The following is a 16,768-nucleotide window of genomic DNA, read 5'->3' on the forward strand; positions in this document are numbered from 1 at the left end:
TGTTCTGCTTTACAGGTTACATTTCTTTAGTGGTATTTCTTGTTTGTCCCCTTATTATGTTCATGGTTTCCTTTAAATCCTTAAACATATTCATAATAGCTTTAAAAAAAAAAAAAAAGTCATTTCTGGGTCTCTATTGACTGATTTTTCTTCTAATTATGGGTCACCTTTTCCTGAATCTTTGAGTGCCTAGTAATTTTAGATTGCATGCTGAACATTGTGGATCCCATGCTATAAAACTTCTTGATTTTATTTTCTTTTTAAAAAAAATTGAAAAAAAAAAAAAAAATTGAGCTGCGGCACAGCAGAGGAAATCATCAACAGAATGAAAATGCAACCTACTGAATGGGAGAAGATATTTGCAAATCATATATCTGATACGGAGTTAATATCCAAAATATATAAAGAACTCACACAACTCAACAACAACAAAAACAAACAACTCAATTGAAAAATGTGCAGAAGACCTGAATAGACATTTTTCCAAAGAAGACATATGGATGGCCAACAGGCACGTGAAAAGATGTTCAACATCACTAATTATCAGAGAAATGCAAATCAAAACCACAAAGAGAATGACTATTATCAGAGAATGACTACTATCAAAAAGACAAGAAATAATAAGTATCGGAGAGGATGTGGCGAAAAGGGAGCCCTGTTGGTGGGGATGTAAATTGGTGCAGCTGCTATGGAAACCAGTATGGAGGTTCCTCAAAAAATTAAAAAGAGAACTGACATGAGATCCAACAATTCCACTTCTGGGTATTTATCTAAAGAATACAGAAACACAAATTTAAAAAGATAAATACACCCCTGTGTTCATTGTGGCATTATTTACAATAGCCAAGATATGTAAACAACCTAAGTATCTATGATTGGATGAACGGATAAAGATATATACACAGTGCAATACTATACAGCCATAAAAAGAATGAAATCTTGCCACTTGCGACAACATGGATGGACCTTGAGGGTACTATGCTGAGTGAAATAACTCAGGGGGAGAAAAGATAGATACCATATGATTTTACTTATGTGTGGAATCTAAAAAACAAATGAACAAACAAAACAAAAACAAACTCACAGATACAGAGAAAATATTGGTGGTTACCAGAGAGGAAGGGAAGTGGGGAGAGGATGAGATGGGTGAAGGGGATCAACTGTGTGGCAATGGATGGTAACTAGATGGTAACTAGTGGTGATCACTTTGCAGTGTATACAAATATCAATTTATAATGTTGTACACCCAAAATTTATATAATGTTATATATCAATTTTACCTCAGTAAAAAAAATTGAATTTTGTTCTGTAGACAGTTAATTTACTTGTGCATCAAATCAATCCTTTGAATCTTGTTTTTAATCTGTATTAGTGTATGTCTAAAGCAGCCTTTTCTCTAGGGTTAGATTAGCCCTAATACTAAGGCTTTGCCTTTCTGGTGTCTTTTCTGAAAGCCAAACTTGGTCACGAGCTTTTTTCACTCTGGTTTAGTGGAACTTTAATGTCTTCCAGTCCCATGTAAGCTCTGGAATCTCCACACAGCTCACAGCTTCCCAATATCTGTTATTTCGCGAGCATTTTTCTTTGCTCCACCTCATGTGGTCTTACGCTGGCTTGTGCAGGTTTTCAACCAAAAACCCAAGGAGATTCCTATGCAGCTATCTAGAGCTTCTTCTTTGTTCCTCTCTGGTGTCCTGCCCTGCAATTCCAGCCTTAATGGTAGCCTTGAACTCCCATCCTGTTCTCTTTGGCCTAGTAATACCACTGTGCCCTCTTTGGGCTACCCCTTCTTGTGCTGTGGTTCAGAAAGTGCCTCTAGGCAGAAGACCATGTAATCATGAGACTCATTTGTTTCCCTTCTCTCAAGGATCATAGTCCTTGACTGACTATTGTTCAGCATCTAAAAACAGTTGTTTCAGATATTTTGCCTAGTTTTCTAGTTCTTTGCAGTGGGAAGGCTGGTCTGGTACCAATTACTTTGTCATGGCTAGATAGGGAAATCTCAAATTGGCTTTAGGTTTTACATTATATTTTAAGAGGCTTTTCCAGTGGTTTCTATTGGGGAGGGTGAATAGTGACTTGGAAGGAAGTATTGGGTATTCTGGGTGTTGGTACTGTTCTGCCTCTTGACTTGGAGATACCCCTCTTGAGTCTGTGAATATTCAGCAAGCTGCAAACTTAAATTATGTCCATATTTCTTTATGTAAAATATATTTTAATGTCTTCCTTATTCCAATATTAATTTTAGATTCTTAAAAAAGCTTTTCAACTTTTATTAGATAAATATTTGCTATGCTTGCACAAAGGCTAGACCTCCAGGGCCTGTGAGTCAAGATTAAAAGCAGAAAAGCACTGTGTTTGCTCTAGAGATTAGGAGGGGGGAGAAAAAGTGAGGTGCTGACAATAAGAGGGAAGAACAAAAATGTCTAGAAGAATTTATTAACTGTCTCTCTGTTTCTCTTCAAACAATTCAATAATCTCTACATTGTTCATTATTGTTTTGTGGAGTAGATTTTCCTTTGGGTGTGTGATGGGTGCTAAATTCTGTTTTAAGTTTGCACAGGGATAAAATCAGAGGCTTTCTTATAGGTTATACTAAGAGAGGTCTTTTTGCTCAAGATAATAAAAACATTTTTTCTATCTTATCTTTCTGTACTTTCATAGTTATTATTAAATTTAAAGCTTTAATATCACCTGATAATTAATTTGTATATAGTATATGATAGATATCTGATTTTAAAAATTGGTTAGACAATTATCCTAGTACCATTTATTAAATAATCTATCTTTTTTCCTTCTGATTTAAAATGCCTCCTTTGAGTCATCTGGGACCTACCAGCATGCACTGAATCGATCTGGTTGTGCCTTACACACACACACACACACAGAGGCATAATGATTGATTTTTTAGAATGAGTTCCTCTAGGATTGCCCTTTTTTTCTCTAAATTAGCTTTTTCTTTAAATTTAACCTTCAGTTTTGAGTCACTTAGTTGGCTGTTGCATCAAATGATTCTTTGGTTTTACAGGTTGTCTCCCAGTGATGCCAGATGGGATCAGCACAGCCCCAGGTGCTAGTTGCTAATGCCTATAAAATAACTCCCCAGGAGAATCATTTAAGAGTTCTTTGGACTTCATCTTCAAAAGTAGCCAAAGAATTCAAGTGACAGGTTATCCCAGAAAATCTTTTGCAGTTAGTGAAATTAGGGTATAACTAAGAACATTCAGAATACCACACACACAGTTTAGGTATTCTTGGTATAGTGGTGGGACAGCAGTGATTATAGAATGAAAGTAATTAACATGTACATGCTCTGTTGGGGGAGACTAAAGGGAAACAGGTGTTCAGCCTAGAAAAACATTTCTCAGTGGATTTCCTATGAAGTCAATGTGTCTTGGGTTTAACTTTGAAACAAATCACAAAGTTTTTAAATTGAAAAAAAAAATAAAATGCCTCCTTTATCATATACTAATCCCTATGATTATGTGGGTCTACTTGATCTCATTTGTTTACCTACATTTTTCCTGACCCAGTACATCCCTGTTTTAATTACTTTATAATATTTTTTATATTTCCTGATACAGGTCTACCCCCCTCAGCCTTCTTTTTTCATTTGTGCATTTAACTATCTAGTGATCATATGCATTTGGAGAGCTTTCATGTATCTCAAAGGCATTCACAAAAGGTACAAAAACATATTGAGAAAGGCACCATGCAGAATCACCAAAGGGGCTTATAGTCTGGTGGCAGATAATAAGTAGACAATTAGGGGACTTCCCTGGCGGTCCAGTGGTTAAGACTCCATGTTTCCAATGCAGGGGGCACAGGTACAATCCTTAGTCAGAGAACTAAGATCCCACATGCCGTGTGGTGTGCCCCTCCCCCCCAACAAAGTAAACAATTAAATATAATTAGATAATTACTAAAATAGAGTCAATCCAGGGGAGGAAGTGCCTGTCATGATTGGTAGGTATCTTTAGGACAACTCTTCTAAGATAAGCAGTAATTGATCATAGAGAAACACTGGGGAGAAGACATTTAAGGCAGAGGGACAACTATTGCAAAGGCACAGTAGCACAAATATGAGTATGGCATGTTCAGGGTACTATATGTGGTTCGGAATGGTTTCTTTTATTCATTTGTTTGTTTATTCACGTTAGATTCAGAGTCAGCTAGACCATTTGAGCTCATGTCAGACCATGAAGGGCTTCAAGATTGTCTCTCAGAGACCACTCTAGCGGTAATACGGAAAATTGCTTAGAGGTGAGTGAGAAGAGAGGTCATGAGATCTGAATGAGGAAGGTAAGGAAGAGGAGATGGAGATCTGACTAGACCCAGTGTTTGGATGTGGTGTGAAAGACAAGAGGAATTCATTCATTCATCATTCATTCAACAAGCTGAATTTAATGAATGGTAAATGAGAGTTCTTAGGTTTCTGGCTCAAGCAAAAGGGGAACTGATGGTGCCATCTCCCAAGACTGTGAATACAGGAAGTGTTTGAAGTTTGGAAGGATAAAGTTGATTTCAGATTTGGATATTCTGAGTTTGAGGTGCTTGTGGTACACCCTGGTATAAATGTCTAATAAGTGTTATGTGTATAGTTCGGGTGTTTGAAATAAAAATTTGTTATCTATGTATGTGTAAGTGGTTATTGAAGTCATGGCCAAGATTGCCTAGAAAAAGTTTGTAGACTGAGAAGAGAGTGGATATCTAGGGGAGATGCCAGCTTTTAAGGGAAAGGAGAAAGAAGTTTCCTCCAAAAGAGTTTACTAAGTAGTCAGAGAATTGTCATGGAAACCATGAAGGAGGGAGCAGTTAATGTATTAAGCAATGGAGAGAGGTAGCAAATGACTAAAAACTGAATCCAATGAAAAGAAGCTCACTGGTGACTATAAGGAGAGGAGTTTCAGGTGAGAAAAGATGATTGATAGAAGTCAGGAAGCAAGGAAGTATAGATAGACAGTATCCAATACAAAATTCAGCATCTTTCCCTCCAATGTGACTCCTCTTCTTATAATCTTAGGCACAAATATTCCCCTCAACCTCCTAAACCAGAAATTCCCTAAACACCTAATCCCTTCACTCTCACTTAATATCCTTGTCTAAGTAGGGCATTACTCCCCTAGATTCAACTTCCTTAGGTAACATTTCTAATATTCCAGAAGGATAAATCCCAAATATCATGATTATCTATGGATGGTGTTATTAGAGATGATTTTTATATTTTTCTGTTTGCTTTTTCAGTTTTTTTCTGGAATAACTAGTATGTATTTATTCATGTAATTAAATAAAAGTTTTAAAATAATTTTTCTCACATTATCTCATATCTGACATCATCTTTGTTTCCAGTCCACTGCCCTGGGTCTAGCTGGGATTATTACAATAACTTCTTAGCTTCTCTTTCTGCTGCTAGTGTGGCACTCCTCTAATTCTGTCACTGGGCAGTAAGGATAAGCTTTGTAAATACAAATCTTAATACATCTCTCTCCAGTTAAAAGTTCTTCAATGGTTTCAGATATCTTTCAGGATTAAGTTCAAACTTCTAGCACTTTGTGATAATGCCCTTGTCTTATCTCACTTTTTTCCATTCTCCTATTCTTTGCTTAAAGCTCCTTTTCAAAGATAAGCAGTGGTTAAGAATGCACCTGCCAATGCAGGGGACACAGGTTCGATCCCTGGTCTGGGAAGATCCCACATGTCACGGAGCAACTAAGCCCCTGCACCACAACTACTGAGCCTGTACTCTGGAGCCCGCTAGCCACAACTACTGAGCCCGTGTGCCACAACTACTGAAGCCTGCGCGCCTACAGCCTGTGCTCTGCAACAAGAGAAGCCACTGCAATGAGAAGCCTGTGCACTGCAACGATGAGTAGCCCCTGCTCGCTGCAACTAGAGAAAGCCCGTGCACAGCAACGAAGTCCCCATGCAGCCAAAAATAAATAAATAAATAATAATAATAAAAACAAAGATAAGCAGTAGCTTCTAGCATTCACAAAAGCTGTTTTCTCCTCCTTTCCTTTGTTAATTCCCTCTCATTCTTTAAATCCGTTTAATAATCATTCTTCTTAGGAGACCTTCACTGCAGCTCCATTCTAATTTAGACACTCCTCTCTTCTGCTATTGCAATCTATACACCTCTCAGTGTCATCACACTGTATTAATGAGCTTGTTCATCTTTTCCTAATTTGTTGGCTATTTAATTTTTCTTCTATGAATTTATTATTCATATCTTGTCCACTTTTCTGTTGAGTTGTGCTTTTCTTATTGATTTGTAGTTAATTCTTATTTACGTGACAAATATTTTTTCTCAGTCTGTTCCTAGAGTTTATTTTTTGGTGCTTAAAAATTTTTTTTTAGTAAAATATATCAAGGGTTTAAGTTAACAGTTTTGCATCTTGCTCAAGAAGACCTTTATTCCAAAGATATAAATTTACTTGCTTATGTATTCCTTCTAATATTTTTGTTTTGTTTTTTATACTTATCTCTTGGAATTTGTTTCTGAATAAGCATCATCCACATTATTAGTCTCTGAGTAATTTTTTTTTGTGTGTGTGGCTACATTGGGTCTTCGTTGCTGCACGCGGGCTTTCTCTAGTTGCAGCGAGCGGGGACTACTCTTCATTGTGGTGCGTGGGCTTGTCATTGCAGTGGCTTCTCTTGTTGCGGAGCACAGGCTCTAGGCGTGTGGGCTTCAGTAGTTGTGGCACATGGGCTCAGTAGTTGTGGCTCGCAGGCTTAGCTGCTCTGTGGCATGTGGGATCTTCCCAGACCGGGGCTCGAACCCGTGTCCCTTGCCTTGGCAGGCGGACTCTTAACCACTGCGCCACCAGGGAAGCCCCTCTTCGTAATTTTTTATGGTTGAAAATCTATTCAACATATTTATTGAATGCCCTCTTAGGTGTTGGCAGTGTCATCTGCTGGGGGATACAATGGTGGACAAAAAGACAAGACCCCTTACCTTAATGAAGCTTACATTCTAGAGGTGGCGGCAGACAATAAACAAGTAAACAAATAATCCAAATAATTATTGCTTTTAATAACGACCATCAAGGAATTAAATGGGAAGCTACCTCTTAGAGTGGTCACTGAAGGTCTTAATGTAAGTAGGCAGAGGATGTGTACATAAAACAGTTCCACTGAATGGTTCTCCCATCATTTACCTAACCATTCTTTGGTGCTGGGTTTTTAGATTGCTTCCCCATTTACTATTATACTAAGAAATAATCCCGTTCGGAATAACTCCCTCTGCATGTTTATTCCCACAGAATAGCTTCTTAGAAATTTAATTACTGGATAGGAACAATCAGTATTTTTATACACATTGCCAAGTTACTTTCAAGAGGGAATTCCAATACATTCACCAGTGAGTAAGCTGAATACCGCTCTGAGAGGTAGGAGTGGAAAAAGTAACCGCCAAAAAAGGTACGTTTGGGCTCTGCGAAAGGAAAAGATAAATGCGCTGACCTGGATTTACAAAGGAGGAGTGGCAGGGCGATGACGTAGGAAAGCATTTGCTTGGGAACAAGAAAACTGGATTCTAAACCGATTTCTGCCACCCTGTGACCTTCACAGATTACGGGCTCCTTGAGCCTTAGTTTCCTGAAACTCGGTGGGTTCGGCTCAGGCTTTATGTTTTCCAACATCTTCAGACCGAGCATTGTCTAGCCCCTCCAGATTCGAGACAGATTCTCGAATTGGTAGAGAAGGGAGTCGGCTGAGTCAGCATCCGTCGCGAAACTCCAACTAATCACTCCCGGGCACTTCCGGTCGCCAGGACAAAGGCATTACAGTCTCTGAGACCGCACTTCCGGATAATTAAAGCTGCGCGTTGGATGCCTGCGTCTGTGAGTCACACCCGCTGACTCCGGTGCCGTGACTGCGCATGCTCCGCGCAGTCATGAAGCGGGGCGGGGCAGCAAGTGGGGCGGGCGGGGACCCTGACTTGTCTCGCGGTTACTGGGCGGGCGCGAGCGCGCGAGCCTCGGGGGCGGTGCGGGGCGGAGCCTAGTCCGAGTAGGCGCTGCGGGTCCCGGCTCAGCGTCACTGTGCTAGCGGGCCTGAGGTCGTCTCAGGTGAGGTCGTCGTCCCGGAAGTATCTGTGGCTGTGGACCCTGGGTGTTGTAAGGAGCCTGCCGCGTAGTTGTTGTTAAGGGGCCGCGGCATCACCCCGCTTCCTCCACCTTCCCTGCAGCAGCCATGACGAAAGGCAGAGTTGTCGAAAGGTCGCAAACGGGGGCACTCCTTACGACCCCTCCGGGGGACAAGGCAGCGGGGCCGCGGGGTCCCTCGGCGCCAGGCAGCGGAGACCACCTGAAGGGTGAGTAGACCTGGGAACCAGAGCTGGGGCTGGCCCAGAGGCGGGAGTGTGCCGGGAGGGGCTTCGGAGGAGAAAGGACCCCAGCGGGTCCAGGGGATTTGCGGGTGGAAAGGGGGCCTGTTGGCATCTAGGGGCGGGAGCAGAGAGAGTGGGGGACCTAGGCTACGGCCTACCACAAGGCCGGACACCTAGTGGGTTGATAATATTGAAGTTAGGCAGAACTGGAAGGAACGTTAGCATTCGTTGCTTTATTTTTACAGATGAGGAAACTGAGGTCCAGAATGGATATATAACTTGCACAAAGTCAGAAAGCCAGATTAGTAAAGTATTGGCTAAAAGCAAGGATTTAACTACGTCCAGGCGCCGCTTCGAGGTGGCAAGAACACTTGGGTTTGCGTCCCTGCTCTACCACTTAAGACTTTGGACTTGTTATCCTTCAAAAGCTCAGTATCTGAACTGTACAGTGGGGATGGTGATAATATTAATAATAGTAATATCTACTTAAGATTGGTGCGTGGATTAAACAAAATAATTCACATAAAGGATTTAGTGTAATGTTTGGCTTATATGCAGTGAAGGCTGAATAAATGTTAGCAATTACTATTATAGCTAAGATCTCTTATTCTCAAGCTTTTTTTCCACTACGCCATCCTGGCATTTCTCAGGGCCTCAAATATTATTTTAAGAAAAAAAGTGTACCCAGAAACTAAATACTTTGATTTCATCTGGGCGTAGAGTTTTCATTGCTTTTCAGCAGTTGAAGTGATTTAACCTCCTTAAATGCTTTCAAAGCCCATAAACTTGGAGAGATCCTAACAAATGCCCATTAAGTTGTCTGCAGCTTACTCACACTGGTGTGTTCCACCACCAGTGATGGGTAAAGAGAGGATCTTTTAATAGTGTCTAGCGACATTGTAACTATAGTCATCAATAAAGTATTATACACTTTAAAAATATATTTATATATGGAGATAATATGTTTAACATTCAGCTGAAATTTTTCTTTTTTTTTTTTTTGGCCATGCCATGTGGCTCTTAGTTCCCTGACCAGGGATCGAACCCGGTCCTGGCAGTGAAAGTGTCGAGTCCTTAACCACCGTACCGCCAGGGAATTCCCATCAGCTGAAATTTTTTGAATCAAATTTAAAACATATGAAAAATTTAGAAAATGTCTTGCAGAAAATGGTACTTTATTTTCAAATAATTTAAAATGTCTCCAGTCTAATTTGGGTCTTTCGGCTTTATATATTTGGATATTTTTACACCTTATAGACAATAGAGCCAAATAACTTCAAAAACCAGAAATGAAGTGTTGTCAAAGTATAAATCCACTCTAAATGACAGTAACCTTGTTTTGATGATGCTGCAACTGAGAATGACAGTAATCTAAGGGCTTCCTGAAGAAGTATTTTCCAGATAGGAAAATACTTAGAAAGTATTTTCCATGGATTCCAGATAGGACATCCCTAAATATTGTCATTTGGTTTGGGATAGCAGTCAGTTATTTTATTATTATTATTATTAATTTTTTAACCTTAAGCTGTTCAGAAAATAAGACCTTGAAACTGCCAGAGTGCTTTTACAATTGTTTATTGTATTTTAACATTTGAACAACACATTCAACAAAGTTATTTTTGTGATGCTGTCAAATGACTTCTGTGGACTACAAATCTATAGGAAGACAGAGGGAAGAGATGTGAAGGCACGCCTTCATAGAGAAGTAGGGTTTGGATTAGTAGAGAGAACAGAAAAGGATTCTGGGTTGGGGAAGCATTAGGCTTGAAGGTTAGTTAGTGTGAACCTTTCGTGTGTGTCTATGAAGAGATAAACTTGTCAGTAGTAGAGGATTTCTTTTTTTTTTTTTAATTTTTATTTATTCATAAACGGAAAGGTTTTAGAGAAAAAAAATTTTTATTAGCTCTTGAGAAATACATTGTAATAGAGTGTTTCTATAAATTCCATGTATTTGTATTTTTAAATAAATTTGTATTTTTATTAACTGATGCATCTACATAATTTTGACAAATAGTTGTCATTGTGTGTATGCTTGAAATATTTTACACCTCACATGCAGTGTTTGGTACATTTAGTGGATTCCTTGCCTTGACTCTAGTCCAACGTCTGAGTCTTACTGAGGACCGCTGTGATGATTTGAGCAAGGCAATAACACTGAAAATCTAATTCTTGCATGATTAGAAAGGGTGAGAGACAAGAGATATTACTACTTGAGAGGCTCTTGACCTACTCTGTGTGCAAGGGTACTTGGACCAGGTGTTTTATTTTCTTTTGTTGTTTGCCCTGGCTGATCTTTTTACTCGCAAATGTAGAATTTCCCCATTTTGATTTAAGAGAACTCCCAGGACCATGTTTTCCAATATATAGGTCATACCTTTGTGAGCGGTGTGAAATGAATTTGGTGGGTAATCATGAGCCATTTAAAAAAATGGAAGAGAAAATAGAGTTCTTTGCATGTAGTAGGGGGTAAGTATTCTTTGAATTTTATTTTTCAATTATATAGATTTTGTGTGTATCAGATCATGATATAAAATACACTGCTTATTGTGGAAAGCAGCCAAAAATGTTTGGGAAACACTGTCTTGAAGTTGGTTTTACTGCTCTTAGGAGACAGTATTGTTCAAAATTGGGTAATAAATCCCTCTCAGATGCCTGTTCTAGGGTCTGCCTTGCTAATATGGTTCAACAAATATCCTTTGAGCATCTGCTGTGAGCTAGGTGCTGGCTTAGAGGAAGAAGAAGAAAGCTCTGATTACTGATAACTGGGAACTAAGACTAAAATTGGCAATTGGACATCAACCAAGGTATTAGTATGATGTATTGATGTCAGTCTCAACCCAAATATTATATATCAGGATTCTTTTGCTTGTAATCAGTAGAAAACACAATGGAAAGCTTTGCTAAAAGGAGGTTTATTGGTTCATATAACTAAAAAGTTGAGAGATTAAGTGGGATTCACTGGCTTCAGTCTGGGACCAGTGGCTCAGTGATATCATAAGGATCAGATTTCTTTCATATCTTGTTTTGCTTACCTGATATCAGTTTTACCTTAAGGTTGATTCCTCTTGAAGGTCCAGGTAAGCTAAATGCTTCCTTGATAATTTTGAGAATCTTTTTCTAAGTATTAGCAATACAAGTCTAGATATTAACTCTGATTAGATTGCCTCAGATCAAATGCTTATCCCTGAACCTATCACTGTTGTCAGAGGGTAAGAATAACCTAATTGGCTCAGCCTGATTCATGTTCAACACCTAAAAAAAGGGAGTAGAAATGAGGCTAAGTCAGTTTTCCCATAAACATGGATTTCTGTGATGGGTCACTCATGATTTTTCTCTACTTGTGCTCAACCATCTTGGTATAGGAATGAAGACAGTGAGCTTGAAACACTGATTTTGGGTTAGATTAGCTATAAGGAAAGAGTGAGGATTCTAATCAGAGGTGCTGCTGGATACACCATGGAGTCCAGGCTGGGCATAGAAGGAAGAGAAGTGAGGAGCCCAACAGAGGGAGAAATTGGAGATGTTAAGCTCATGAAAGAATAAAGATGATCAAGGAATGGCATGTTGGAATTTAAAATGTCCAAGATAGAGCAGTCTCAGGTGGTGTGAGAACTTAGTGTACCACTGGAAGTGGGTGGCTAAAGTTGAATAGAAATGAAAGTCTAAGAATTTTGAGGCTGGGTGAATCATCTGAATAGATGTATCTTTTAGGATTATGAAAAGTTTGCTTGAAGCTTGGCTTAGTCTTCGCTGAATAGGGGAAGTGCCTGAAAGTGGTTGATGATAGTGAGTGAGGCTGTGTGGGTTGAATGGTAGCAGAGATGCAGGGCATAAACGTCAGAGAATGAGCTTTTATACAAGATAGGTAGTGCTGTTTCTTCTGCTGCCTGCAAACATGCTTTCTCTCTGTGTGTTTTTTTAATGGTTAATTCTTTATATTTTATTAAAAAGTTATTTTAGCTGTTTAAATTTATACTTGATGATACTACCATTTTTGATTATTAATACATAATTTAAAAAATTTTAAGTTCTTGAAATAAAATTTACTTCCAAAAATGTTACAATAGATTCTTGTAACCATAAAAAACTTGTTAGAGGGAATTCCCTGGTGGTCCAGTGGTTAAAAGTCTGCCTTCCAATGCAGGGGAAGGGAGTTCAGTCCCTGGTCGGGGAACTAAGATCCCACATGCCATGGGGCAACTAAGCCTGTATGCTGCAACTACTGAGCCCGGGCACTCTGGAGCCTGTGCAGTGCAACTACTGAGCCCATGTGCTCTGGAGCCCACACGCCACAACTAGAGAGAAGCCCACGTGCTGCAACTAGAGAAGTTCGCATGCCACACAAGATCCCACGTGCTGCAACAAAGAGCCTACGTGCCACAACTAAGACCCCATGCAGCCAAATAAATTTTTTAAAAAAGAACTCTGAAAAACTTGTTAGAGTTCCTGTAAACTGTGTCCTCAGGGTAGATGGGTCTTTTGCTTCCTCCATGTTAGGATTCTGTAGGTCTAGAACTAGTGGACTAGATGACCAGTAAGAGTGATTCCTAAAATCTTGTAGGTATAAAGATTTTGCTTTTCAAAAGGTATTGATATGAAAGTTATAAGAGAAATAGAGAGCTACTACAGGGGCATTAAGGTTAAGTTTTGATTTTTCAGGATAGATATATGCATATTAGAAGTTAGAGAAGAGTTGCTTGTTAGTGGGAAGAATTGAAGATATTCAGTGAATGGAGATGAGATAATTCTGAGAGCAAGATCTGCAAGGAATGTGTTGGCATATGATGCAAAGATAAGGGGAAAGAGGGAAGGGGAGATAATTTCGTGAACAGATCTTGAGGTAGAGATTGGGAAGCTCTCTGAAGTGTGGAGACAGCCTCATTGGTTGAGAATAGGGGGAAGTAGAATTAAAGGCTTGAAGAGACTTGAAATAGCCCTTCTGGAGGGTACTGTAAAAGGATTATAGTTTGCCAGTGATAACCTTAATTGACGATAGAAAAGCAGGAAGCATATGAACTTGTAAGCCAAGAGAGCACAATGATCTTTCTGTAGCCGTACCTTTGGCCTGGGAGGAGGTTGGAAAACAGATAATGGGATAATTGAGAATGGGAATTAGTATGATGGAAGATTTGGAGGTTAATGAATGTATAAAGCATTGTTGTGGGTGGCTCTAAATGCTAAATAACATGTATCTAATGCAACCAGAAGGAGGATGCACATTATAAATGTGTATGTTACACATTCAGATGTTGAATCATTAAAGCAAGGTTTATAACCTTTCTTTTTTTTTTTGGCTGCACCTTGTGACTTGCAGGATCTTAGTTCCCTGACCAGGGATCGAACCTGGGCCCCCAGCAATGGAAGTGTGGAGTCTTAACCACTGGACAGCCAAGGAATTCCCAAGTTTATAACTTTTATCTCTGTTCAGAACTAAATGAATTACGTGCTAGCCTTTAGATTTATTAGAACTATATTCAAAAAGAATTGTGGAATCATAATAGGGAACACTCCCTATTTCCAAGTTTGTGTGAAAGAATGGAGAGCTTCAAAATTGACTGTCACTTAGTTGTTTTTTTTTTTTTTTAATGTGTAATTTTTTTTTAAGTGACTTAACAACTTTGCTCTTTTTTGTTTGTTTTGTTTTAATTTTATTTATTTATTTATTTATCTATTTATTTATTTATGGCTGTGTTGGGTCTTCATTTCTGTGTGAGGGCCTTCTCTAGCTGTGGCAAGCGGGGGCCACTCTTCATCGCGGTGCACGGGCCTCTCACTATCGCGGCCTCTCTTGTTACGGAGCACAGGCTCCAGATGCGCAGGCTCAGTAATTGTGGCTCACGGGCCCAGCTGCTCCGCGGCATGTGGGATCCTCCCAGACCAGGGCTCAAACCCGTGTCCCCTGCATTGGCACGCAGACTCTCAACCACTGCGCCACCAGGGAAGCTCTGTCACTTAGTTTTATTGCATTATTAGCTGTTTTCTTGTGTTTACGTTGTGCTGAGTACAATGCTTGAAAAAGTTTTCCTTTCAGAGGGTGAAAAAAATAGGTATCGAGTTAAACTTGGAGGTTAATTTTGTTCAACAAATGTCTATATATTTCATCATCCAACTGTAAGGCAACAAGTAGCAATCAGAGAGATGTGTACTCAAAGAAGGCTTAGGGTGGTGTTCTGTAGTCCAGTTAAGTCCACACCTTTCTCCCCTAGGACCCCTTACTTAAGACTTGTGAATTAATGATGGGAAGAAAAATACTGTAGTTAAATTTTAGAGTTGCCATGCAAAATGTCTTGTTTAATTTTTTAATTTAAGAGGACTGTTACCTACTGAAGTCTTTATTTAAAATTTTTTTTTATTGGAGTATAATTGCCTTACAATGTTGTGTTAGTTTCTGCTGTACAATGAAGTGAATCAGCTATATGAATACATATATCCCCTCCCTCTTGGACCCCCCCACCTCCCACCCATCTAGGTCATCACAGAGCACCTCGCTGAGCTCCCTGTGCTTTATAGCAGGTTCCCACTAGCTATCTATTTTACAGATGGTAGTGTATTTATGTCAGACCTAATCTCCCAATTCATCCCACCCTCCGCTTCCCCACCTGTGTCCACACCTCTGTTCTACGTCTGCATTTCTACTCCCTCCCTGCAAATAGGTTCATCTGTACCGTTTTTCTAGATTCCACATATATGCGTTAATATACGATATTTGTTCTTCTCTTTTTGACTTACTTCACTCTGTATGACAGACTCTAGGTCCATCCACATCTCTACAAGGACCCAATTTCATTTCTTTTTATGGCTGAGTAATTATATATATGTACCACATCTTCTTTATCCATTCATCTGTCAATGGGCATTTAGGTTGTTTCCATGTCCTGGCTATTGTAAATAGTGCTGCAGTGAACACTGGGGCACATGTAACTTATTGAATTATGGTTTTCTCACGGTATATGCCCAGTAGTGGGATTGCTGGGTCATATGGTAGTTCTATTTTTAGTTTTTTAAGGAACCTCTGTACTGTTTTCCATAGTGGCTGTATCAATTTACATTCCCACTAACAGTGTAGGAGGGTTCCCTTTTCTCCACACCCTCTCCAGCGTTTATTGTTTGTAGATTTTTTGATGATGGCCATTCTGACTGGTGTGAGGCGATAACCTCATTGTAGTTTTGATTTGCATTTCTCTAATAATTAGTGATGTTGAGCATCTTTTCATGTTGCCTCTTGGCCATCTGTATGTCTTCTTTGGTGAAATGTCTGTTTAGGTCTTCTGGCCATTTTTGGATTAGGTTGTTTGTTTTTTTGATATTGAGCTGCATGAGCTGTTTGTATATTTTGGGATTAATCCTTTGTTGAGTCGTTTGCAAATATTTTCTCCTATTCTGAGGGTTGTCTTTTCGTCTTGCTTATGGTTTCCTTTGCTGTGCAAAAGCTTTTAACTTTAATTAGGTCCCACTTGCTTATTTTTGCTTTTATTTTCACTACTCTAGGAGGTGGGTCATAGAAGATCTTGCTGTGATTTATGTCAAAGAGTGGTTTTCCTCTAAGAGTTTTATAATGTACAGTCCTACATTTAGGTCTTTAATCCATTTTGAGTTTACTTTTGTGTATGGTGTTAGGTAGTGTTCTAATTTCATTCTTTTACATGTAGTTGTCCACTTTTCCCCACACCACTTATTGAAGAGGCTGCCTTTTCTACCATTTTATATTGTTGTCTCCTTTATCAAAGATAAGGTGATAATATGTGCATGGGTTTATCTCTGGGCTTTCTATCCTGTTCCATTGATCTATATTTCTGTTTTTTGTGCCAGTACCATACTTTCTTGATTACTGTAGCTTTGTAGTAGAGTCTGAAGTTGAGGAGTCAGCTCCATTTTTCTTTCTCAAGATTGCGTTGGCTATTTGGGGTCTTTTGTGTTTCCATACAAATTGTAAAATTTTTTGTTCTAATTCAGTGAAAAATGCCATTGGTAATTTGATAGGGATTGCATTGAACCTATAGCCTGCTTTGGGTAGTATAGTCATTTTCACAGTATTGATTCTAACAATCCAGGAGCATGGTATATCTCTCCGTCTGTTTGTGTCATCTTTGATTTTTTTCATCAGTGTTTTATAGTTTTCTGAGTACAGGTCTTTTGCTTCCTTAGGTAGGTTTATTCTTAGGTATTTTATTCTTTTTGTTGCAGTGGTGAATGGGATTGTTTCCTTAATTTCTCATTCTGATCTTTCGTTGTTAGTGTATAGGAATGCCAGAGATTTCTGTGTGTTAATTTTGTACTGCAACCTTACCAAATTCATTGATTAGTTCTAGTAGTTTTCTGGTGGCATCTTTAGGATTTTCTATGTATAGTACCATGTCATCTGCAAACTGACAGTTTTACTTCTTCTTTTCCAATTTGTATTCCTTTTATTTCTTTTTTCTCCTCTGATTGCTGTAG

The 16,768-nt window shown here is 39.1% G+C and overlaps 1 protein-coding gene across 1 annotated transcript in view; it reads left to right on the forward strand.

The window, feature by feature from the left end:
• The first annotated feature begins 7,988 nt into the window (after window positions 1-7,988).
• TMEM41B (transmembrane protein 41B) overlaps window positions 7,989-16,768 on the forward strand; it is a 29,905-nt gene continuing 21,125 nt past the window's right edge. Inside the window, exon 1 of the mRNA XM_007172792.2 lies at window positions 7,989-8,317. Within this exon, the coding sequence (XP_007172854.1) occupies window positions 8,197-8,317 (121 nt within the window). The 5' untranslated portion in view covers window positions 7,989-8,196. The remainder of the gene's footprint in view (window positions 8,318-16,768) is intronic.

Source organism: Balaenoptera acutorostrata, chromosome 9 (assembly GCF_949987535.1).
Source record: "Balaenoptera acutorostrata chromosome 9, mBalAcu1.1, whole genome shotgun sequence".
Taxonomy (NCBI): Eukaryota; Metazoa; Chordata; class Mammalia; order Artiodactyla; family Balaenopteridae; genus Balaenoptera; species Balaenoptera acutorostrata.